At 41.0% G+C, this 26,297-nt stretch overlaps 2 protein-coding genes across 6 annotated transcripts in view; both read left to right on the top strand.

Annotated features, from left to right (window-relative positions):
* The window catches only part of CASP8AP2 (caspase 8 associated protein 2), a 31,302-nt gene extending 20,715 nt beyond the window's left edge, over nucleotides 1–10,587 (top strand). For 3 of the 5 annotated variants that reach the window (XM_070073779.2, XM_002714583.6, XM_089332893.1), the window contains 4 exons: nucleotides 530–3,629; nucleotides 6,161–6,260; nucleotides 6,996–7,048; nucleotides 9,961–10,587. In XM_070073779.2, coding sequence (XP_069929880.2) covers nucleotides 530–3,629; nucleotides 6,161–6,260; nucleotides 6,996–7,048; nucleotides 9,961–9,964 — 3,257 coding nt within the window. In that variant the 3' untranslated portion in view covers nucleotides 9,965–10,587. Of the gene's footprint in view, nucleotides 1–529; nucleotides 3,630–6,160; nucleotides 6,261–6,995; nucleotides 7,305–9,960 lie in introns of all 5 variants that reach the window. The other 2 variants (XM_070073777.2, XM_070073778.2) reach the window with 2 other exon arrangements.
* GJA10 (gap junction protein alpha 10) overlaps nucleotides 9,961–26,297 on the top strand; it is a 53,341-nt gene continuing 37,004 nt past the window's right edge. Inside the window, exons 1-2 of the mRNA XM_089332898.1 lie at nucleotides 9,961–10,076; nucleotides 20,793–22,232. Of these exons, the coding sequence (XP_089189024.1) occupies nucleotides 20,808–22,232 (1,425 nt within the window). The 5' untranslated portion in view covers nucleotides 9,961–10,076; nucleotides 20,793–20,807. The remainder of the gene's footprint in view (nucleotides 10,077–20,792; nucleotides 22,233–26,297) is intronic.

The following is a 26,297-nucleotide window of genomic DNA, read 5'->3' as shown; positions in this document are numbered from 1 at the left end:
ACACTTTTTAAGATCAAAGACCATTGAAATTAATTTTAGGGGCCGGCGCCGCGGCTCACTAGGCTAATCCTCCACCTTGTGGCGCCGGCACACTGGGTTCTAGTCCCGGTTGGGATGCTGGATTCTGTTCTGGTTGCCCCTCTTCCAGGCCAGCTCTCTGCTGTGGCCGGGGAGTGCAGTGGAGGATGGCCCAAATACTTGGGCCCTGCACCCCATGGGAGACCAGGAAAAGTACCTGGCTCCTGCCATTGGATCAGCGCAGTGCACCGGCCGCAGCACACCAGCCGCGGCGGCCATTGGAGGGTAAACCAACGGCAAAGGAAGACCTTTCTGTCTGTCTCTCTCACTGTCCACTCTGCCTGTAAAAAAAAAAAAAAGAAAAGAAAAAAAAATTAGTTTTAGGCATTCACATTCTGCTTTTAAAAGAAAAAATGAGTTGGCTCAGTATTAATTTTTTTTATATTTAGTATGAAAATATCAAATTATAAAGACTCAATGGCCATATTTAATATACTTTTCTCTTTTACAGATGTGTTTCCACCAAATTCAGTTCATTCTATCTCCAGGTCAGATCTCAATAAGGAAAATCAAAAGCCATTCTATAAAGCTGACAAATGTACAGAAGCAGATTCCTGTAAGGATTCATCTTTAGATGAATTAGAAGAAGGAGAAATTATAAGTGACAATGAAAAATCTGAACCACAAAAAAATTTTGAAAAAAGTGCCAAACCTAGAGCATCTGCTGAAGTGCGGAACACAAAGACTAGTCCACCAAGTAGGAAAAGTTCTATGTGCTTGGATAAGGATAATAGGAAAACATCTGTAAAAATCCATCAGACCAGCAGCAAATGGAATAAAAGACCAAGGGAATCTAACAGATATTCAAAAACAGAGAAGAAAGATAAAACAATGAGTACTTCCTGCTTGGAAAAAATAGTTCAAATTGTTGCTGCACCCTCTTCTGTTCGAGAGATTATGCACATGTTAAGAATGATAAGAAAACATGTGAGGAAAAATTACATGAAATTCAAGATAAAATTTTCATTAAGACAATTTCATAGAATTATTGAGTCAGCAATTTTGAGTTTTACATCACTAATTAAACATCTTGACTTATCCAAAATCTCTAAGTCAGTGACTACTTTACAGAAGAATCTCTGTGATGTTATAGAATCTAAACTTAAGCAAGTTAAAAAGAATGGAATAGTTGACCGTTTATTTGAACAGCAACTATCAGATATGAAAAAAAAATTGTGGAAGTTTGTAGATGAACAACTTGATTATTTATTTGCAAAACTTAAGAAAATCTTAGTAAAGTTTTGTGATTCCATTAATTTTGGAAGTGACAGTGATGAAGGAAAACTTGATAAAAGAAGTAAAGAGAAAGTACGATATTCAAATTGTGAGAACGGTCATGTGGACAACTCCAACAAAGAAATGCTAAAAGAAAAATTGCCAAAACCAGGAGACTCTGTTCACTTGAAGTCTTTATTGGAAAGTGAAAAACCTGAGGAAAAATGTCAAGACCAAAATAACTCCAATATCAATGCAATAAAGCATGATATTAAAAAAAGTTCTAATAGCTGCTTTGATACTATCAAGAACTTTCAACCTGGAGAGCATGCTTTGGAACTAGACTGTCCAAGTATCCCAAAGCTGGGAAAAGCTGAAGGCAGCACCATGGAGGAAGCACAAACATCCCAACATGCAGCTTTGAAGCCAGAACGAAGTTTTGAGATTCTTACTGAACAGCAAGCATCTAGCCTTACTTTTAATTTAGTGAGTGATGCACAGATGGGTGAAATATTTAAGAGTTTATTGCAAGGTTCTGATCTTTTGGACAACAGTGTTAATTGTACTGAAAAAACTGAGTGGGAGTTAAAGACTCCAGAGAAACAGTTGCTAGAGAGCCTTAAGGGTGAGTCTATACCAGCTTGTACAACAGAAGAGCTGGCTTCAGAGGTGGCTTCTCCATGTCCTAAAATAATTAGTGATGATAATTGGTCATTATTGTCTGACAAAGGTCCATCTCTGTCTTCAGGACTTTCATTGCCAGTTCATCCTGATGTGTTGGATGAAAGTTGTATGTTTGAAGTGTCTACTAACATGGCCTTAAGTAAAGATAATGTGTGTAGTTCAGAAAAGAGCAAACCCTGCATTTCTTCCATACTTCTTGAAGATCTAGCAGTATCTTTGACAGTACCATCACCTCTGAAGTCAGATGGTCATCTCAGTTTCTTAAAGCCTGAAGGTTTGTCTAATTCAACTCCTGAAGAAGTTATTAGTGCCCATTTTAGTGAAGATGCCTTATTGGAGGAAGAAGATGCCTCTGAACAAGATATTCATTTAGCTCTGGAATCTGATAATTCAAGCAGTAAATCTAGTTGTTCTTCATCATGGACAAGCCGGTCTGTTGCTCCAGGATTTCAGTACCACCCTAATCTACCTATGCATGCTGTGATAATGGAAAAGTCCAATGATCATTTCATTGTGAAAATACGACGTGCAACGCCATCCACGTCTGCTGGTCTTAAACAGAGTGTGGTAACTGATGAGTCATTGGCATCTTTGTCCAGCATTGGGAAGGAAGCTGATGAAGCAGCAAAGAAAGAATATGTTTCATGTCAGAACACAGTTACCAAACCTGTGGATGAATTAGAAAATTCTAACAAAATTGTCAATGGCAATAAATCAGGTCCTGAAGAACAGAACTCTATGGTACAACCACAGGTTCCTGATATATATGAATTTCTTAAAGATGCTTCAGGTAAGGCAGGTGACAGTGATGAAGTGACTGATGAATGTTTCAAGTTACATCAAGTATGGGAACCAAAAGTGCCTGAAAGCATTGAAGAACTGCCTTCTCTAGAAGAAATTCCACACTCTGTTGAGGATCGTCTTCCAGACACATACATAGACCTAACGAAAGTTCCAATTACTGAGACCAAAAACTTGGGGGAACTGATGGAAGTAACAGTTTTAAATATTGATCAGTTGAGATGTTCTGGAAACAGTTTAAATCAAAATGCTCACAGCTTAGGTAATTCTGTGCAATCTGATAATGTGGGTGCTTTTATTGATTTGACACAAGATGCTTCAAGTGAGAGTAAAAATGAAAGTAACCATTCTGCATTAGCTGTTGAAGGATTGGGATGTCAGGTGATATGTGTAGATGAAGATAAGTATACGGAAGAAAAGGTGCAAATGGAAAGCAAGCCTTCGAAATGCATTACTGAGAAAGCCTATATTGATTTGACCACCGAATCTCCTGTTTCTTGTGAAGTAAAAGATGATTTAAAATCAGAGTCAGCATCAAATTCTGGGAATCCAGAGTTGCCTGGGACTTTGGATAATGCTCACAAAAAGAGAAAAAACCTTTCTGAACTAAATCAGTCTTCTCAGAAAAAACAAAGAAAGGAAACAGATGTAACTAGTAGGGAACAGACCAAGAAACTTATTCAAGAGAATGGTGAAGCTTACCGAAAGAAAGCCAATAAGAAAAGGGCCTCTGTAGTGAATAAAGATCCCACAGGAATTAAAGATTCGGCAGCAGCACTCAACGCTTCTACAAGTCTTTCTGCAAGGAATGTTATTAAAAAGAAGGGAGAAATTATAGTTTCATGGACAAGGTAAGTTGTAAGACATTTAAATTACTAGGAAATTTTGGGAGATTAGAAATTTAATACATCCTAATCCTCCACCTATGGCGCCGGCACCCCTGGTTCTAGTCCCAGCTGGGGCACTGGGTTCTAGTCCCGGTTGCTCCTCTTCCAGTCCAGCTCTCTGCTGTGGCCCAGAGGGCAGCGGAGGATGGCCCAAGTGCTTGGGTCCTGCACCCGCATGGGAGACTGGGAGGAAGCACCTGGCTCCTGGCTTCAAATCAGCGTAGCACCGGCCGTAGTAGCCATTAGGGGAGTAAACCAATGGAAGGAAGACCTTTCTCTCTCTCTCTCTCTCACTGTCTATAACTGTCAAATAAAAAAAAAAAACAAAATTAATACATCATCATAGTTTATCCCATCCTGAAATAAGGAAAGTGATGACATGAAAAGTGGATAAAGTTAGTTGAATATACTTTCCAGGATACAGCTCAGCTATAGTGTGGAATATTCTAGGGCAGTGACTCTTAACCAATGGTGTGCATTCTTAACACCACAGATAGTTTTTCATTGTTTTGACTTTACATTTTCAATTTGAAAGAATTTGATTTGGCAGTAATGGAATAAACATTTTTGAGAGAAAGGATGACAGGTGGCAAAACGGCAAAAAGTAGTAGTGTTTGCAATTTGATTATTCCTCTGAATTCAAGTCTCCAGTTTTATAAATAGGTTGTACTTATGTGCCCTTTTTTTTTTTTTTTTTTTTTGGACAGGCAGAGTTAGAGACAGAAAGGTGTTCCTTTTCCGTTGGTTCACCCCCCAAATGGCCCCTACGGCCAGTGCACTGCGCCAATCCGAAGCCAGGAGCCAGGTGCTTCCTCCTGGTCTCCCATGCAGGTGCGGGGCCCAAGCACTTGGGCCATCCTCCACTGCCCTCCCGGGCCACAGAAGAGAGCTGGACTGACTGGAAGAGGAGCAACCAGGACAGAATCCGGCGTCCCGACCAAGACTAGAACCCGGGTGTTGGCACTGCAGGTGTAGGATTAGCCTAGTGAGCCGTGGCGCTGGCCAATGTGCCCTTCTTAAGTGTAGATCTTAAGATTCAAGTTTGTTCATTTTTATTTTATATTTTTTAAAGATTTATTTTTTATCTGAAAGGCAGAGTTAGAAGTAAAAGGAGAAACAGAGAGATCTTCCATCTCTGTCTCACTCCCCAGATGGCCAAAATGGCCAGAGCTGGGCCAGGCTAAGGCCAGAGCTGGGCCAGGCTAACGCCAGGAGCCAGGACCTTCTTCCAGGTATCCCATGTGGACGCAGGGACCCAAACAGTGCTTTTCCAGTCTCATTAGGAGGGAGCTGGATCAGAAGTGGAGCAGCTGGGACTCCAGCCAGTTGCCCTTATGGGTTATCGGCATTGTAGGCGGCAGCTTAATCCACTATGCCACAAGCACCAGCGATTAAATGGAAAGGTTATGATCATTGGTCTAGAGGTAGATAGTGGTCATATTTGACTAAAATATTTACTTATAGGAGCTCAGTTTTCTTAAAACTAGTGATAAGTTTTGTATAAAATGACAGTCTTCAAATCCCCACTTAAGGTAACTTGGCACATGGCAGTGCAAGACATAATAAACACATTCATGTAGGAAAAGCAGAGGTTGAAGCTGGTATTGTGACATAGTGGGTAAAGCCACCACCTGCCATGCTGCCATCCCATATGAGCTGTTTCACTTTTCATCTGGCTCCCTGCTAATGGCCTAGGAAAAGCAGCAGAAGATGCCCAAGTGCTTGGGCTCCTGCCATCAATGTGGGAGACCCAGATGAAGTTGTTGGAGGCATCTGGAAAGTGAACTAGCGAATGGAAGAGTGCTTTTTCCTCTGTCTTCCTCTCTGTGTTAGTGACTTTCAAATAAATAACTTTTTTTAAAAAAAAGATTTATTTATTTGAAAGGCAGAGATACAGAGAAGCAGAGAGAGAGATCTTCCACTCGCTGGTTTACTCCCCAAATGGCTGCAAGGGCCTGAGCTGGGCCAGTCTGAAGCTAGGATCTAGGATCTTCTGGGTCTGCCACGTTGGTGTGGGGGCCCAAGCTCCTGAGCCATCCTCCACTCCTTTCCCAGGCCTTAGTAGAGAGCTGGGTTGGAAGAGGAGCAGCTGGGACTCAAACAGGTGTCCATATGGGATGCCTGCACTGCAGTTGGCAGCTTTACCTGCTCTGCCATTGTGCTGGCCCCTATGATCATTTTTTAGCCCTATTTTTTAAAGTTGTATACACATTAAAGGTAAAATTTTTTTTAAACCTAAAACTTAAGCTTTTGTCATTAAAGAAATAACATTTTGTTACAGAAAAATTGGTAAAGATATGAGCTTATAGGGTCAAATCATCTGTAATCTTGTTTCTTACAGGTAATCATTGTCTATAGTTTGATATATGTGAGTTTTAATAAATATATTGTTTTAATAAAATTTTTACCACTATTGATGGACTTTAGGACAGTAGAATTTTTATTATGTTTCTAATGTAGTGTATAAATGCTAAATATAACTTTTCCTTCCTCAGAAATGATGACCGGGAAATTTTATTGGAGTGTCAAAAAAACGGGCCATCTTTGAAAACGTTTACAAATTTAGCTGTCAAGCTGAATAAAAATCTAAATCAGGTAACTACACAAGCTTTACATTTATACGGGTTCACAGATGTTGCTGTCCTACAGACTTCATCTTTAGCATATTAAAATACATGTATATTAGTCAAGTTATTTAAAAGTATGCTCAGTGTAGGACTTAATGTCGGTGATTGTGAAAGAATTGTGACTGGAGTGATCCTTTATTCCTTGTGTGTCTTACCATTTACTTATTTGATCTCTGACAATTTGGTAATGATGTTTTGCTTATTTAAGGAGAAAGTTGAATATTAAAAGTTAGATTAAACAATCACTTTAAATATGAAGGCATCCTGTTTTTCTAAGCATATTTTCATTATTGAAGATAACTTTGTCTTTAGGTATTTTGTGAAAGTATTCATCAAAGGTTGAAAAAGGGGCAGGCATGGTGCATGGTTATCACTGCTTCTGTCACCCTCCTCCCACATTGGAGTGCTGGTTTGAGTACTGCTACTCCACTTCCGATCCAGCTTTTTGCTAACTCTATCATTGGAGGCAGCAGGTGATGGCTCAAATACCTGGGCCCCTGCCATACACATGGGAGAGCTATAATGAGTTCCAGGCTCTTGGCTTTGGCTTAGCCTAGCCCTAGCTGTTGGAGGTATTTGGCGAGTGAACCAGCTGTCTTTCTCTCTCTACTTTTAAATAAAATAAAAATAAGTAAGAATTTTAAAAATCATTGAAAAAGACTATTGAGATTCTTATGATTAATACTAATTTTTAATTTTTCAGGTCTCAGAAAGATTCCAGCAGCTAATGAAGCTCTTTGAAAAATCAAAATGCAGGTAGTTAATGGTTATACTAAGGAGATTTACAAAGTAAATGTTTGATAACTGTAGTTGGGCAGTTAATGACCTGTTAGTCATTGAAGATTTGAATAGTGAGCAAGAGACATCCAGTTGAGTTCCTGCTTCAGTCACAGGTTGGAGGATGTTTGCAGACATCTAAGGCCACCTCATCTGCAGGGATGTGCCCAGATTGAAGCCTGCTGCAGTTCAGGTCAGCATGGCATCTCCTCAACCCTCTGCTGCTAAGACCAAGGTGGGGGGAATTCCTTTTGATGGTTAATCATAGAATTTTTATAGATGAAGAAAAAACATTCTTTACTAGCAGCATTTCATAACCAATGATGTCTGCATAATCACTGTAATTCAATATTTCTCATTTTAAATTAGGAGCACTCAGTACTTTACAGTAGGAAATGTTAAGAACATGAAGTCCATTGCCATCTGAATGACATGATTTATTGTATTAAATTATTACTAATGTTCACAGACATGTTTCCTAGTTTAAGTCATTTTTGTATAGTTGTAAAGGCATATAACATATCACTATATTTCCCAATTGATTGTAATCATAATTATATGAATGCAAAACACCCAATTTTACGTTGTTTTGGGGGCAGGCATTTGTACAGCAGTTAAGATGCCAATTAAAGCACCCACATCCCAAATCAGAATGCCTAGGTTCAAGTCCTGGCCCCCTTCCAATTCCTCTTGTGGGAGGCACCAGGTAATGGTGGCTCAAATGCTTGGGTCCCCAGCACCCATATCGGAGATTTGAATTGAGTTCTGGGCTCCTAGTATTTTCTTGGCCCTGGCTATTGTGGTATTTTGGGGAGTGAACCAGTGGATGGAAGATCTTTCTGTCTCTTTCTATGTTTATTTGAAATAAAATGAAAGTAAATAAATACAGATTTAAACTTTTAGTTAAATCTGAGTAAAAACTGGACACAGATCACAGTGTGAAGGGCTCTGAACATTTTTGAGCTACATATCTGTTTCTAGCTCCAGTGTGAATTATTGTTACATAATTTGTTAATTTCCACATCTTTTTTTTTAAGACTTATTTATTTTATTTGAATGGCAGAGTTAGAGAGAGAGAGAGAGATTTTCCATCTGCTGGTTCACTGTAAAATGGCTGCAGTAGCCGGAACTGGGCCAGACCAAAGCCAAGAGCTTCTTCCAGGTCTCCCATTTGGATGCAGGGGCCCAAGTAATTGAGCTTTCCTCTGCAGCCTTTCCAGGTGCATTAGGGAGCTGGATCAGAAGTGGAACATCCAGGACTTGAATCGGGGCCTCTAGGGGAAGCCAGTGTTGTGGGCGGCGGCTTAACCACCCACTATGTCACAGCGCCGGCCCTGCCACATCTCTTAAAGCATCTGCCTTGCTAATGAGAACTTCAAAAGGTGTTTAGTGGTTTATGCTAAATAAAGTCCAGTTTTGTTTATATGGGAGTACTTCAAAAATTTCATGGAAATGGAATTAAAAGTTTATTTTGGTACTCAAAAATTTGAAATCCACATATATGAGGTTTCTTAAAAATTCTTATAGAAATGCATATTGTGAAAAAACTGCATGGATTTCAATTTTTTTTGCACCAAAATAAACTTTTTTAAAAAAGATTTATTTATTTGGAAGGTAGAACAATTGAGAGAGGGACAGACAAAAGGAGAGAGATCTTCCAATGAACCCACAGCTAGGGCAGGGCACACTGACACCAGGAACTAAGTTTCATCTGGGTCTCCCACAGGGGAAGGGGTGCAAGTACTTGGACTATCATCTGTTAGCTGCAGACTTCCTGTGCATTAGCAGGAAGCTGGATTGAAAATGGAGTCGCTGGGACTCAAATTGGCATTCTGCCATGAAATTGCAAGCAGTGGTTTAACCCACTGTGCCACATCGGCTCCTCAGAATAAACTTAAAATTCTGTATTCCATGGACATTTCAAAGTATGCTCATGTAGTTCAAAATGAAAATTGAATAATGAGGAATTTGGACAGGCTTGTTCTAAAAGAACTTTAAAGTGGCTTAGATATTTTTCAGAATCACTGTGTTTTAAGATTTTTGCTGGGCCGGGGCCGCAGCTCATTAGGCTAATCCTCCGCCTTGCGGCGCCGGCACACTGGGTTCTAGTCCCGGTTGGGGCGCCGGAGTCTGTCCCAGTTGCCCCTCTTCCAGGCCAGCTCTCTGCTGTGGCCAGGGAGTACAGTGGAGGATGGCCCAAGTCCTTGGGCCCTGCACCCCATGGGAGACCAGGATAAGTACCTGGCTCCTGCCATCGGATCGGCGTGGTGCACCGGCTGCAGCAGCCATTGGAGGGTGAACCAACGGCAAAAGGAAGACCTTTCTCTCTGTCTCTCTTTCTCACTGTCCACTCTGCCTGTCAAAAAATTTAAAAAAAATAAAAATAAAATAAAATAAAACATCATAAATTTATGATCTGCTCAAAATCTGTTAAAAAAAAAGATTTTTGCTGCCTTTAACAAATTCAACTGAGTGTTAATTTTGGTTTTACATTAATGTTATCTTAAAATATGATTTGCATTCTCTTAGAATTTAAATTCATGAAAGAGGTAACTTGTATCTGGAACTATGCTGGAAATTTCCAATCTGCATTGTAAATCTAATCATTAACTTTACAAATTTAAAACTTTTCAATTAATTTAATATTTGGGATTTTATTTGCTTGTATGATAGGACATGTACTGGAGTGTTTCATTCCTAGCTTGACCCTTACCAGATTTTTTTCCCTATGTACTGTAGTTTAATTCGTCCAAATCAGAATGATAGTTTTCACAAAAGCTGGTTCTGTAAAATCAGTATTGTGTAAGTAGAGCTTATTTAAAAGGTAACACTATCAAAATGGTCATATCAGAAGAATAGAATCATAACTTCAGCATTTTCTTATATTACAGATAAGTTGCTGAATTCCTTGGAGTCTTAATTGAATTGCATACTACACAGAAGCTTCAAATTCCTCATGTTTTAAATGGGGAACAAGAGGGAGGTTTTATTACATTTTGACTAGTAGGTAATTATCTACATTTGTTATTAATTACTGACTGTAATCGCAGGTCAGCATATTCAGTTTATCCTAGTCATCTGTCTGATTTGCTCACCTGTTAGTGGTCAAAATATTTATTTTTAAACATGTGACAGCTTATCAAAATGAAAGCAACAATGATGTAGAATTGAAAATTTAGTTTTGATATTTCAAAGAAGTGACTTTCTTTTGTGATTTTCTATAATAGTTTTGTAGCCTTTTAAACTAAGTGACTGGTTTAAGTTTTCACCATTTTTATTTGCTTTTATAATTACCTCCGCTCATTTTGGTAAACTGTAAATAATTTAAATAGTATATTTGTAAATATGTATAATTATAATGATGTAAAATACTTTGTATGTGTATGTATTTGTGTATATGCACACACATAAATGGTTTTGCCTGGCCAAGGAGTTTTTTATCTGTATAAAACTTTTTGTATAAAGTTTGTTTTCGATAAAGGTAATGTATAATAAAACCATGTAAAGTTCTATTTCAATTAGAATGTTTCTTTTTTTCTAATATTGAAGCAAAATTTAATGACAAATAATGAAGAAAGTATACCTGATAGGCCAGGTAAGCATCTCAGTGAAGAACTGAGAGCCTAGAATATTTCTTTTAATGTGTTTAGACTTGAGTCCCTCCCACCTGTGTGAGAGACCCAAATTTTGTTCTGAGCTTCTTACGGCCTGGCCTAGTCCTGGGTGTTGTGGACATTTGGGGAGTGAACAAGCAGATGGAGATCTCTGTCTTTCTCTTTCAAATAACTTTTTTTTTTTTCCCCAAAAATGTGTAAAGGACCAAGAATCAGATTAATTCCAGTCTTCTCAAGTACAATACTAGCTTTTGGAAAACAATATAATATTTTTAAAGGTCTGGACTTAAAAAACTTACATCTATTTAAATGTCAAATATTGAGGGCTTAATAAAAACAGTAAGAATTTTTGGGGAAAATTGGCAGAAAATAAGTCTAGGGGATAATATAGAAGCTAGGGGAATAATACTAGTCAGATACTTTGGTAAGATGTGTTTAGGGGGAGATTTTGTTGTTAAAAGGGAAGGGGGTAAGCATTTGGCACAATGGTTGAGACATTGCATCCCATATCAGAGTGCCTGAGTTTGAGTCCCAGCTCCACTTCCAGTTCCATCTTGCTGCTGATACACACTCATGGAGGCAGCCAGTGATGGCTCAGATGATTGGGTCCCTGCCACTCACGTGGGAGACCCAGATTGAATTCCTGGCTCCTGGCTTTGGCCTGGACCAGCCCTGACTATTGCAGGCATTTGGGAAGTGAACTAGCAGATGGGGGAATCTTTGTCCCTCTGCGTTTCAAATCTTTTTTTATTTTTTTATTTTTTTTTAAATGAGCATCACTCTTAAAAACAAAACAAAACCAGAAAGCCATATCTGGAACAGTTACTGCAATTGGAGTTAACACATTATTAGTAAGGTAATCATTTTCTAAGATCTTTTCCCTTTTTGCACCAGAGCTGAGATAGGTTATCCTGCCCTGCAACTTTTAAGTCTTTGTTTAATAGAGGCATTAAACTCAGTGGTTGTACCAAGGATGAGGTGTTATTTTTTCTGGAAAGGGGTTAAATCTTACATTTGTTTCCTTTTTATGTGCTATTTGCTCTGGATGTTTTTATTTTTTCTTTCATTTTCTTCGTTAACTTGTTTTGAATTCTTTTTAACTCAGTATTTTCCTACACTAACTTATTGTTCTCTGTCTTTACCCTAGAGAATACACATCCATCCTTTCAAAATCTTAAGTAGCACTAAATGTTGGGTCCACCTTTCTTGGCTGACTTCTTTTTTGTGGATTTTGGCTCAAATTCCCCATTGCCTTGTCAGGTTTTACCCCCAGCCTTTTCAGGTTATTTTCCTTGGGAGAACTGGTTCTTAATTGTTCCAACATTACTAAGTAGATAATTTTTTTTTTTTTAAGATTTATTTTTTATTTACTTGGAGGAGAGGGCGAAACAGAGACAGAAATCTTCCATCTACGGATTCACTTCCCATAAGGCCACAACAGCCAGGGCAGAACCAAGCTGAAGCCAGGAGCCTGAAGCTCCTATCTGATTCACCCTCATGGGTGACAGGGGTCCAGGTACTTGGGCCATCTTGTGCGTTCCCAAGCGATTATCAGGGAGGTGGAACAGAAGTGGAACAGCCGGTTCTCAAACCTCCTCTCATTTGGGATGCTAGTGTTGAATGCAGCAACTTTGGCTTCTGTATAACGATGCCAGCTGTACTAGCTAGATACTTTTAAAATTTAAGTTCAGGAGAAAAAAGAATGTAGAAAGCAAGACAAATTCAAAGTTAAGAAGGAAGATGATAGAATTAAGTCCCAAAATGACAGTGAAGAGATTACATGTATACAGCAATTGAGGTGCCAGATTCTAGTCCCGATTGTTCCTCTTCCAGTCCAGCTCGCTGCTGTGGCCCAGGAAGGCAGTGGAGGATGGCCCAAGAGCTTGGGCCCCTGCACCCATGTGGGAGACCTAGTTGAAGCTCCTGGCTCCTGGCGTTGGCCTGGCCCAGCCATGGCTGTTGTGGCCATCTGAGGGGTGAACCAGTGGATGAAAGACCTCCGTCTCTTCTGTTTGTAACTCTGAGTTTCAAAATAAATGAATAAATCTCAAGAAAAAAAAAATGTTGTGCCATCAATTAAACTTCACCTTTGATTGCTGCTTAAATGTTTTCCTGGTGTGTCCTTGGTCAGTTCACAATTTCTATGTTTTTTCCCTTCTAAGAACAGGGATTGTTCTGGAACAAGATTTCAGACAGGTCCTCAGTTGAGTTTTGTTTTAGAGAAAGTAGAACATATAGTTGGTAAATCTTGGGCCCACCACCCCTGGCTGGCTTCAACTAGAATGTTTTTATCTGTTGGATCATTTAGGAAGTGAACCAGTGGATGGGAGTGCTCTGTCTCAGCAGATGGGAATGTGCTCTCTGCTTCTCTGCCTCTCAAATAAAATAAAAAGCAATCAGATTGATTCGTCTGCAAATTTAAAAAAGATATGGGGCTGGCATTTGGTTCAGTGGTTAAAACACTGCTTGTCGCGCCTTTATCCTGTATCTGATTGTCTGGGATTGAGTCCTACTGCTATTCCAGTTCCAGCTTCATGCTGATGCACACACTAGAAAGCAGCAGGTGATGGCCCAAGTCCTTGGGTCCCTGCCACCCACGTGGATCTGGATAGAGTCCTGTGCTCTTGGCTGCAGCCTGGCTCAGCTGTCCACAAGGGCGGCCTGGATAAAGCTCCTGGCTCCTGGCTTCAACCTGGTCCAGTCTTGGCTGTTGTAGCCATTTGGGAGAATGAACCAGTGGATAGGTCTCTTTTTCTGTCTCCTCTCAACTCTGCCTTTCAAATGAATAAATATTTTTAAAAATAAATTTAAAATTGAAAGAATCAGATACATAATTGTATTTATTTTCTGGTTTAAACATTTATTTTTTTTTTAATTTTTTATTTTTATTTTTTGCCAGGCAGAGTTAGACAGAGAGAGAGAGAGTTATAGACAGTGAGAGACAGAGAAAGGTCTTCCATTGGTTCACTTGCCTAATGGCCACTACAGCTGGCGCTGTGCCGGTCTGAGGCCAGGAGCCGAGTGCTTCCTCCTGGTCTCCCATGTGGGTGCAGGGACCCAAGCACTTGGGCCATCCTCCACTGCCCTCCCAGGCCACAGCAGAGAACTGGACTGGAAGAGGAGCAACTGGGACTAGTACCCGGCGCCCCAACTGGGACTAGAACCCCGGGTGCCGGCACCGCAGGCGGAGAATTAACCAAGTGAGCCACGGCGCCAGCCTAAACATTTATTTTCTTTAGTAGGGAATACATTTACTACATAGAAGATACTTGTAAAATTCACCCAACCTCCTCAGTCACCCAGCTACCTACCTTTGAGACAATTTTAGGAGTTATTCCTTGCATAAATTATGATTTTAGTGTTTTGAATATAACTTGCATTAAATCATTACTGTGCTGGTGAGTTTTATAATTAAATATCAAAGGAGTTCTTGGGCATTGTACCCAGTACCATTCAAATGCACATGAAAAATAATTCTAGTTAATTTTGATAATTTGTACTTGAGTCTAGTGTGTCAGACCTCCAATATGGGATGCAGGTATTTCAAGGGGTGGCCAACTGACCCTGCCATTTACTGTGTGCCTTCTGTGTTTCCCCTTCCCCCCTCTCCCCTCCCCTCCCCTCCAGTAGTCCTTGGGCCCCTGCACCCACATGGGAGTTCTGGAAGAAGCTCCTGGCTCTTGGCTTCAGATCAGCCCAGCTCCGGCCGTTGTGGCCAATTGGGGAGTGAACCAGTGGTTGGAAGATCTCTTTCTCTGTCTCTCTGCCTCTGCTTCTCTAATAAATAAATAAATCAAAAAAAAAAAAAAAAAAAAAAAGGAAGACCTGGATGAAGCTCGGCTCCTGGCTTCATCCTGGTCCAGCCCTGGTCACTTGACATCTGGGGAGTAAACCAGGAGATGGAGGATCTCTGTCTTTGTTTCTCCTTTTATCTATAACTTTTCAAATAAATAAGTAATCTTTAAAAACAAAATGAGAAAATAAAAGTGTCTAAAAAATAGAATAGATGATACTTATGAACTATGAGTTTATGTACTTCTACATTTTTTGTGGAAATGAGCAGGCTTAGAAATGTGCCCAGGAGCTGTGATTTGAAGCCATCTTTGGATTCTAGTGACACTTTTGCTCTCAGCTCCTCTAAAAGTTCAGTAACTTTATATACTTGGGATGTGACCAGTTGATGCTACAATAGAGAGGAAATTAGAACTTGTCTCTATCTGCATCATGTAGAGTCCTTTGACCTTTCTGGAATTTGTATTTTCTCTACAAAAATCAGACCCACTTTTGTTTCTTTTCTTTTTAAAGATTTTATTTACTTATTTGAAAGGCAGAGTTAGAAGGAGAGAGAAAGAGATCTTTCACCTGCTGGTTTACACACTAAATAGCCGCAATGGCCAGGGCTGAGCCAGGCCAAAGTCAGGAGCCAAGAGTTTCCTCCTGGTCTCCCACATGGGTGCAGGGGCCCAAGGACTTGGGCCATCCTCTGTTGCTTTTTCAGGCACATCAGCATGGAGCTGGATCAGAAGTGGAGCAGCTGGGACTGGAACCATTGCCCACATGGGATGCCAGCACTGCAGATGTTGGTTTAACCCTTTGTGCACAGTGCTGGCCCCCAAACACAGTTTCTAAGGCTATTATTGGATTTCAGATTCTCTATTAAATTTTTTTCCTCAGCTATATGTCAGCCTAACAGATTATTACTAGGACACATAATTCTACAGAGAGGCACAGCAGCCGCCTCAGTGGTCTAAAAATGCTTATTCTCTTTTTGAGACATTTCTTCTTTGAGCATGACATTTTTTCAAGAACACTTTGGGTTCTTTTTTTTATGTCATGCCATTAGTATTTGTTCACATTGATGAGACCAGACTCACTCCAGGCAGCTATTTATAGCATCAGGCATGACTCATTGATCTGCAAGCATCGATTCCTAGGGCAATCAATGGACTGAAAGAAAAGTATTCTGAGTCAAGTCACTGTAATCATTTGCTAATGAAAAAAGGGAATCCTCATTTGTTTCACTTTTCACTTCCAAATACGATAGACAGGAGGGACCCACAACTTGGTGTCAGAAAAGAAATATAAAAATTGCAGAGCACCAAAGGACATTTTGAACCTTGGGGGAGGACTGTGTTAGACAGCATTGATCAAAAATACTATTCTTATTCTGGGTTAGGGCACCATAGCCAGCTGACCAAAGCCTTTAAATCCACAACCAGCAGTGGTTGTTGCACTACTTGCCACACATGGTCCATGTGAGTCCAGCTGTGAACTTGTTTGGTTCTTCTAGAAGGTAAGCGGTAAATATGTGGACTCTCTGATGAGAAACATATGGGAAATCCCTGTGAGGGCAGAAAGACCTGAACTGAAATGAGGAAAGGATCACCAGCCTTCTACCTGGGAGATGCTAAATTAGTATTTGATAATAAAAGAAAATATAAGAGTGTTTCTAGGACTTGAAGTCATATAATGGTAGAAAGTAATTTTAGCAAAACTTTGTATTGCTTGTCTCAAGGACCCTGCTCTTGCAGGCAAATATGTAAGACTGTATTGCTGCTTTTCATATAGACCCAGTTTTCCTTTACTTTATATTGTAAAATGATCACTTCCATGTTTTAAAGCAATAGTGGCAAAAAGAAGCATTATTTAGTTTAGGATTGCCAAATAGAGAATATGTTAATTGAAATGAGTTAGGTTTTCCTTCTCTGGGTTTTTATATAAAATAGAAGCTCCAGAACTTTTGAAGTGCTAAAGGAATGTCTTTTAAATAAAGAATGATGAGAAATATTTAGAAGAAAATTATGAGAAAAGGCCTTAACTTTTTAAGATGGAACTTAGTAAATTATTGCCTCAGTTCATAAAGTATGACCAAGATTTTAAAACCTAATTGTTTTAACCTGCAAATAATATATGAAACATTCTTAATTTTTGAATTTCAAACAATTCACATAGTTTCATTAAGGCCTCTTCCAATTTATGAGTGGTATCTACCACTTTTTCAATTTTATTAAGAAATCTATTTTTACATATATATGCACATACAGGTAAAATTTACATATGTGTATACAACAGATACAAATAAAGCATATTTATTAGACTTTGCCTTTCCCTTTTTTTCCTTCCTTTTCCCTTCAAATTCTTTCTCAACCCTTCTCAACTCCCACAGACCTCAGGTAGCCTATATTAACTTCCTAGTGTGTGCCCTGCATTTTTTCATTGTCACATACATATGTACCTACATCTCATATTACAAGGGCCCTTCAAAAAGTTCTTGGAAAATGGGAAACTATGCAGGATTTCAAATATTTTTGTCAGCAAAACTTTTTTAAAGAAGGATTTATTTTTTGAGTTACAGAGATAGAGAGGGACACACACACACACACACACATAGAGTGTGTGTGAGAGACAGACAGAGGCATCTTCCATTTCCTAGCCTATATTAACTTCCTAGTGTGTGCCCTGCATTTTTTCATAGTCACACACATATGTACCTACATCTCATATTACAAGGGCCCTTCAAAAAGTTCTTGGAAAATGGGAAACTATGCTGGATTTCAAATATTTTTGTCAGCAAAACTTTCTTAAAGAAGGGTTTATTTTTTGAGTTACAGAGATAGAGAGGGACACACACACACAAACACACACACACATTCATTAATTTGGGACGAATCAACTTCTATACAGTATTGAGTTTTCCAATCCCCAAGCAAGGTATATCACAATTAAGTAAAAATTATTTAAATAGTAAAGCATGTGACTTTGGCACTGTCAGTATCCGTTCCTTGAAACTCTCTTGCTTAGGTTTTAGTGGCACTGCCCTTGTAGCTTTCTTCTCTTTGCATATTGCTCATTTTATTTGTATACTTTTATTACCTATGCTTTTCTTCAGGGTTCACTTCTTGTCTCTGAGTGATCTTCTCTCCCTGTGCAATGATTAGTCACAAATGTTTGTCTTGTGTTTGTACCATTTGTTGTCTAGACCCAAATGCCTCCTGAACATCCCACTTTTGTTGTTCAGTTGCAATGAGTAAAATCTGTACTTGTTCCTGATTATAATTTCTGGCATTAATATGCTTAATAGCCTCCCTCTAAGATTATAAAACATTTTCTTTTGTGTTTTAATATTTTTATGACTCAATTTTTTTACATTTAATACTTTATTCCCTCTGGGATTTATTTATTTTTAAAGATTTTATTTATTTATTTGAGAGGCAGAGTTACAGACAGTGAGAGGGAGAGACAGAGAGAGAGGTCTTCCTTCCATTGGTTCACTCTCCAAATGGCCACAACGGCCGGAGCTGTGCCGATCTGAAGTCAGGAGCCAGGAGATTCTTCCCAGTCTCCCATGTGGGTGCAGGGGCCCAAGGACTTGGGCCATCTTCTACTGCCATCCCAGGCCATAGCAGAGAGCTGGATTGGAATTGGAGCAGCTGGGACTAGAACTGGCGCCCATATGGGATGCTGGTGTCGCAGGCAGAGGATTAACCTACTGCGCCATGGCACCAGGCCCTGGAATTTATTTTTGTATTTGGAAATAAATAGGGGGAAATCTAAGGATTTCACTTTTTTTGTTTATATTTTTTGGTTGCTGCTCATTTTTGGCTTTTTGGTCTTGGTCTCTTTTATATGTTAGTGGGAATCCTTAGTGATCAATTTATATAGAGTAAATATAAAAGTTTCATTAATGTCTCTTCCAAATTATGAGTTATCTGGCACTTTTTCAATTTTATTTAAAACTTTAACATATGTATGCCCATCCAGGTAAAGTTTGTGTAAGCATACACATCAGATAAAAGTCAGCCATATTTTCTTAGAAGTCTTTTGTTGTTGTTGTTCTCGTCTTCCTTCACATTTCCCCTCCACCCTCTCTGGAGGGCTGGGATCAGAGATATGTTGCTTGCTTTTGAAATCCTGGCAATATAGCACAATGCCTAGGTGACAGTAATACTTTAGTGAAAATTACTAAATATATTTCATTAAATGCATGAATTATGGAATGGGAAAATTGTTTTTACTAACTATTTTAATGTAACACATTCTTGCTTTTCCTCTGGATGTTTCATATTTGGAAGTCTTAGGTTTCAACCTATCATGTATTTTAACTTCATTGAACCTTGAAAAACATGTTTTTCAGGGTAAACCAAGAAACCTGTTCATGTCAGCTATGTCTTAATTCTTTCCCAGATTCCAAGCTTGCTACAGAAGGTTATATTCACTTTTCTTCTAATTTAGCAAAAAAAAAATGCATGAAAATATAATGTTCCAGACATAACTTAGTGGATGTAGTTGTATGTTATTGCTGGCATTGTTTATCTGCCTAATCTTTAGTGCTACCCTAATCTGAGCTAGTTCCTGAGGATTTACTTGACTGAGTTCTGTTTTATTTACACTTTGTCTTACCCTTAAAGCATGAATAATATATTGTGAGGATCTACTTCATTTTCCTTTTGATTGTTATTTCAGTGATAGAGTTAAGGAACCAAATTTTAAAATGAAACGGCGGCTGGCGCCGCAGCTCACTAGGCTAATCCTCCACCTGTGGCGTCAGTACCCCAGTTTCTAGTCCTGGTTGGGGCACTGGATTCTGTCCCGGTTGCTTCTCTTCCAGTCCAGCTCTCTGCTGTGGCCCAGAAGGCAGTGGAGGAGGGCCCAAGTGCTTGGTCCCTGCACCCGCATGGGGGACCAGGAGGAGGCACCTGGCTCCTGGTAGCGGCCATTTGGGGGATGAATCAACGGAAGGAAGACCTTTCTCTCTGTCTCTCGCTCTCACTATTTAACTTTCCCTGTCAAAAAAAAAAAAAAAAAAAAAAAAAAAAAAAAAAAAGAAATGGCAATTCAGTCCGTTATTGTACATCAATGACTTCTGTATGCAAAGACAAAGATGCTACAGAATGAGCATCTACAAGGGTATAACTTTCCAGGATGGGCAACAGAGAACAAAAATATCTCAAAATCCATTTGGGCACAGTGTTAAATGAGTGATTACAGGAATTTAAGAAAGGTAAAAATAACTCTGACATGGGATGTTTGGGGAAGACTTACTAAGGGAATGTGTTAAGTGGGGGCATCTCATATGATTAGAAAGATGAGCAAAATTTTAGAATGGGAATGCATTGTACAAATATAGAGGCCAGAAATATACTAGAATGACAGGCTTCTGTGTGTGATAGTAGAAGATGATAGGATGTAAACTGGATCACATGTTGGGGATTTCTGGTGTTTCTTTTAAAAAATAAACAACCCTGATATTTCTTAGAAGCATCGAACGTTATCAAGCACAAATGATAAATATTAAGGCTAGCAAAACTCACTATTTTGCTGACATGAAAAAAAGAAGCTACAGGAGCCGGTGCTGTGGTGCAGCGGGTTAACCCCCTGGCCTGAAGTGCCAGCATCCCATACAGGCGCCAGTTCGAGACCAGGCTGCTCCACTTCTGATCCAGCTCTCTGCTATGGCCTGGGATGGCAGTGGAAGATGGCCCAAGTCCTTGGGCCCCTGCACCCACGTGGGAGACTGGGAAGAATCTCCTGGCTCCTGGCTTTGGATCAGCATAGCTCCAATCGTAGCAGCCAATTGGGGAGTGAACCAGAGGATGGAAGACCCCCCCCCCCCCCGCCGCCTCTCCTCTCCCTGTGTAACTCTGATTTTCAAATAAATAAATAAAATCTTAAAAAAAAAAAAAAAGAAGGGATCGGCGCCGTGGCTCTCATGGCTAATCCTCCACCTGCAGCACCAGCATCCCATATGGGCACCGGGTTCTAGTCCTGGTTGTTTCTCTTCCAGTCTAGCTCTCTGCTGTGACCTAGGAGGGCAATGGCTAATGACCCAAGTGCTTGGGCCCCTGCACCTGCATAGTAGACCAGGAGGAAGCACCTGGCTCCTGGCTTCAGATCGGTGCAGTGCCAGCTGTAGCGTCCATTTGGGGAGTTAACCATTGGAAGGAAGACCTTTCTCTCTGTCTCTCTCTCTCACTGTAACTCTACCTAATAAAAATAATATATTGGAAAAAAAGAAAAAAGAAGCTACAGTACTTATGAACTTATGTCCTTCTGCATTCTATACTATATCCGTAAGTGTTATTAACCTCAGTGTTTTCTGTGTATTTCAGACATTGTCTCTCATCATGGGGGATTGGAACCTACTGGGTGGCATCCTAGAGGAAGTTCACTATCACTCAACCATAGTGGGGAAAATCTGGCTGACTATCCTCTTCATCTTTCGAATGCTGGTCCTTGGTGTGGCTGCTGAGGATGTCTGGGATGATGAGCAATCAGCATTTACCTGCAACACACAGCAGCCAGGTTGCAACAATATCTGTTATGATGATGCTTTCCCGATCTCTTTGATCAGGTTCTGGGTATTACAGATCATCTTTGTGTCTTCTCCTTCACTGGTATACATGGGCCATGCACTTTATAGACTCAGGGACTTTGAGAAAGAGAGGCAGAGGAAAAAGTCGTACCTAAGAGCCCAGATGGAGAATCCAGAACTTGACTTGGAGGACCAGCAGAGGATAGATAGGGAACTGAGGAGGTTAGAAGAGCAGAAGAGGATCCATAAAGTCCCTCTGAAAGGATGTCTACTGCGCACTTATGTCTTACACATCTTGACCAGATCTGTATTGGAAGTGGGGTTCATGATAGGCCAATATGTTCTCTATGGGTTTCAAATGTATCCCCTTTACAAATGCACTCAGCCTCCTTGTCCCAATGCAGTGGACTGCTTTGTATCCAGGCCCACAGAGAAGACCATTTTCATGCTCTTTATGCAGAGCATTGCAGCCATCTCCTTGTTACTCAATGTACTGGAAATATTTCATCTAGGTGTCAGGAAAATCATGAAGGCACTTTATGAGAAATCCAGCAATGAGGGCTTTGAGAATGAAAGGGGCCCTCCATTCCAGCTGAGGAAATATTCAGCGGCCCAGCAGTGTATGATTTGCTCGTCTTTGCCCGACAGAATCTCTCTACTTCAAGCTAACAATCAGCAGCAAGGAATTCGAATCAACGTGCCAAAGTCTAAAACTATGTGGCAAATCCCACAGCCTAGGCAACCTGAGGCAGATTCTTCCTTCAGCAAAAAAGAGTGGGCTGAGAAGGATCAGCACAGCGGACAGCTCCATGTCCACAGTCCATGTCCTCAGGATGCCAGCACCAGAATTCAGCACTCAGGACAGCAACCAGACCATTCTTCCTTTGCTGTGCAGAATACAACTATCCAGTCTTGGCCAGGTACAACAACCACCTCTAGACACTGTCCAGCCTATGCGGTAGGAACCTGGAAGCAGTCCCAGGACCTAGAACCCTTGGGCGAGCCTCTCACAGATCTACACAGTGATAGCAGTGTGAGAGAGAGTGGGGGCTGGGTAGACAAATCACGCCCGGGTAGTCGCAAGGCCAGCTTTTTGTCCAGACTGTTGTCTGAAAAGGCACAGCTGCAGAGCGACTTGGGAAGTTCAAGTTCCCAGAATAGCTCCCGTTTGGATTTTCAGCACCAGGAAAACAGTCCCTCTCCTGCACCCTCCATCACTGGGCAGAGAACATCAATGGTAAGTAAAGACACCAGCCCTGCTGATTATGGGACCATCACAAGAGGTTTTCCACTCAGGCTGCCTCTCTCCCTTTCCTCCTTCCTGCTGTGTGTGTGTGTGTGTGTGTGTGTTCAGAGAAGTGGACAAAGAGGAGATTAGTTCATAGTGAGCTAACTTCATTCAGTATGTTCAGTTACATTCAATCAAGAAAATGAAAGCTGTATAAAATTTAGGTTATACCGATATCTCCTATAAGTACTGGTATATAAGTGCATACAATACAGTCTCTTACATCAGAAGACTCAGAGTCCAGATGGGAAAATTACACAGGTGATCAAGTGTAAGGTGCTGTATTAGTGGGACTAGGTGAGCTAAGGAGAGAGTGGTCAGTTCTGTAGGATTGGCCTGGAAAAGCTTTAGAGTTGAAGTTATTTTGAACTGAATCTTGGGTGATGTGGTTAGTTTTTCCAGAATGTGGAGGGCTGGATATATGGAAGAAGGCTATCCTGGTAAAATACTGAGAGATGTGGGCCCTCTGGGAACCAGAGGGTGGCTGGAATCATAGGAGGGCAGTGGAGGAAGGCTGTGGAGAGAGGGAAGGCTAGAGAAGTGGGTGTGGATGCCTTGAAGAAAGGTAGTGGAGAACCAGTAGAGAATGCAAAGCAGACAAGAAACGAAATCAATGAGCCACTCCAGAAAGCTCTTTCTTCCACATTGTGGAAAAAGGATCAGAGGAAGGATCTTTTGTAATCTTAGATTGCCATCGTCTCACTCAGGCAGGAGGGTGTACTCCATTGCTTTAACACCTCTGGCATTTAAAAATCATTTACAAATATTTGCTGATGTATTTCACAAAGACTAAAAATCAATACTGTATTGATTTAAATTTTGTTCTCTGAAAAGCCACTGTGAGAGAAAAGTTCTGTGGTCATTGTAAAACATAATGGGTATTTACTGTGGATTCTTCTCAGTTCTGGAACAAAGGATGCACGAGGTGTTCTGCTCACTCCTCATAGCTGTTTTCCATTAGAAAGAAAACCCTGTGTCTGATGGGAGAACTTCCCAGTTGCGCTCACACACTCGTTTCTTCCTTTGTTTCATTCCTTGGGTTAATAATGATTGAATCTCTATTCTGCAGCTTCCTATCTCCCATGGGTTTAGAGACACTGTTATTACTGCACCAAAGCCTTATTTTGAGTAGAATCATATCCCACCCACACTCATTTCTTCTCTGATCAGCCATCTACCTAGGAAACTACAATGCAGTGTCAGTGGATGAGTGCTTTAAACTCTATACCACACGACAGCAGCATTCCCCATGCAGGCCACAGTTCAGAATCATCTGGAAGCTTAAAAAAAGTCTTCATGCCCAGGACAAATTCATTCCCAATTAAACAAAAATCTCTGTGGTTGGGATGCAGGCATAAAAAATCTTTAAACTCCTATGGTGGCCGGCGCCGCGGCTCACTAGGCTAATCCTCCGCCTAGCGGCGCCGGCACACCGGGTTCTAGTCCCGGTCGGGGCGCCGGATTCTGTCCCGGTTGCCCCTCTTCCAGGCCAGCTCTCTGCTGTGGCCAGGGAGTGCAGTGGAGGACGGCCCAGGTGCTTGGGCCCTGCACCCCATGGGAGACCAGGAAAAGCACCTGGCTCCTGGCTCCTGCCATCGGATCAGCGCGGTGCGCCGGCCGCAGCGCGCCGGCCGCGGCGGCCATTGGAGGGTGAACCAACGGCAAAGGAAGACCTTTCTCTCTGTCTCTCTCTCTCTCACTGTCCACTCTGCCTGTCAAAAAAAAAAAAAAAGATTTATTTACTTATTTGAAAGTCAGAGTTACATAGAGAGAGAAGGAGAGGCAGAGAGAGAGAGGTGTCTTCCATCCGCTTGTTCACTCCCCACTTGGCCGCAACGGCCGGAGCTGTGCTGACGCCAGGAGCCAGGAACTTCCTCCGGGTCTCCCACGTGGGTGCAGTGGCACAAGGCCTACTGCTTTCCCAGGCCATAGCAGAGAGCTGGATCAGAAGTGGAGCAGCTGGGACACGAACTGGCGCCCGTATGGGATGCTGGCACTGTAGGCATCGGTTTTATCCACTATGCCACAGTGCAGGCCCCTCAATATTTTTCTTTTCTTGTACCTCTTTCCATGTGAAAGGAGCCTCTGGATTGGTAGAGAATTGAAGGAGAGAGAGCAGTGTTGAGTTGAGACAGATTTTCTGAATCTTTCATCTTATCTTTTTAGAGAAGCTCAGTTTGGAAAAAAGACGATGAAGTTGATGGGCTTGCCTTCTTTTTTCCTGTAGAGATTTATTATATTCATATGTGTAAATAAGAACCAAAAATAATTTTCATGGGGGAAATGTACCACTAACCTTCTTATAAATATAGGACACGAAAGTCTAATCAGGCATGTTTTTTTTTTTTTTTAATTAACAAACTTTCTCTTTTAGAGTAGTTGTAGCTTCACAACAAAACTGAATAGAAAGTAGGGAGTTCTCATATACCCCATCTCTACACATGCACAAAGCTCCCTCACTACCCCCCACTATGAACATCTCACATCAGAGTAGAGCATTTTTTACAGCTGATTAACCTACACTGACACATCCTTATCACTAACAGTCCATGGTTTGCACTGGGGTTCAGTTTGGGTGTTTTTTTTGTTTTGACAAATATATGACATGCATCCACCATTATACTATTATACAGAATAGTGTCACTGAGATGGGAAGTGACATATGGCACAGTGGGTTAAGCTGTTGCTTAAAACCCCAGTATCTCATATCAGAGTGCCAGTTTGATTCCCAGCTGCTCTGTTTCTGATCCGGCTTCCTGCTAATATACATGGAAAAGCATGTGCTTGGGCCCTGCTACCCACATGGGAGACCATCCCTTGCTGTTGTAGCCATTTGAGGAATAAACAAGCATATGGAAGACACTCTCTCTCTCTCTCTCTCTCTCTCTCTCTCTCTCTTTCCTTTCTTTGTCTTTCACTTATTTCTCCCCCCTTTCAAAACAAATATATGTTTTTTAAAAAAGGGAATAGTTTCACTGCCCTAAAACCCATCTGCACTATACCTATTCATCTCTCCCTCTACCCCCACCCCTGGAAAGCCCTGATCTTTCACTGTCTCTAGGTTTTACCTTTTCCAGGATTGGTTATACAGTTAAAGTCTTACGATATGAAGTCTTTTCAAATTGGCTCATTTCACTTAGTTGTGTGCATTTAAGTTTTATCCATGTCTTTCCATGGCTTCACAGCTCATTTATTTTTACCAATGAATCATATTTAATCATCTGGATATACTGCAGCTCATTTACCCATTCACCTGCTGAAGGTCATCCTGAGTGCCCCCAAGTTTTGGCAAGGATGAGTAAAGCTGCTAGAGAATAACCACATGCAGGTTTTTGTGTGGATGTAATTTTCAGTTCATTTGAGCAAATACCAAGGAACATGGTTGCTGAGTGACATGGTAAGAATAGGTTTAGTTCTGCAAGAAACTGCCAATCTGTCTTCCCAAGTGGCTGTACCATTAATGATTCTCACCAGCAAGCAGTGAGTATCCCTATTGTTGTATATTCTCACCAGCATTGGCTGTTGTTACTGTTTTACATTTTAGCCATTCTGTTTTTTTTTTTTTTAAGATTTATTTGTTTGAGAGGCAGAGTAACAGAAAGGGAGGAGGAGAGGAAGAGAGAAGAAGGACAGGGAGGGAGGGAGAGTGAGAGGGAGAGACAGAGAGACAGAGAGACAGAGAGAGAGAGAGAGAGAGAGAGATCTTCCATTGTCTGGTTCACTCCCCAAATGGCTGCAACAGCCAGGGATGGGCCAAGTTGAAGCCAGGAACTGCATCCTGGTGTCCACATGGGTGGTAGGGGCCCAAGGACTTGGGTCACCTTCTGCTGCCTTCCCAGGTGCACTAGCAGAGAGTTAGATTAGAAGTAGAACAGTCATGGCCGGCGCCGCCATAGCTCAATAGGCTAATCCTCCGCCTGCGGCGCCAGCACACCGGGTTCTAGTCCCAGTCAGGGCGCCAGATTCTGTCTTGGTTGCTCCTCTTCCAGTCCAGCTTTCTGCTGTGGCCTGGGA

The sequence above is a fragment of the Oryctolagus cuniculus genome, chromosome 5 (genome assembly GCF_051225735.1).
Source record: "Oryctolagus cuniculus isolate XC-2025 breed Fujian yellow rabbit chromosome 5, ASM5122573v1, whole genome shotgun sequence".
Classification (NCBI taxonomy): Eukaryota; Metazoa; Chordata; class Mammalia; order Lagomorpha; family Leporidae; genus Oryctolagus; species Oryctolagus cuniculus.
Note: the sequence above shows the minus strand (reverse complement) of the source record. Positions and strands in the feature narration are given on the sequence as shown.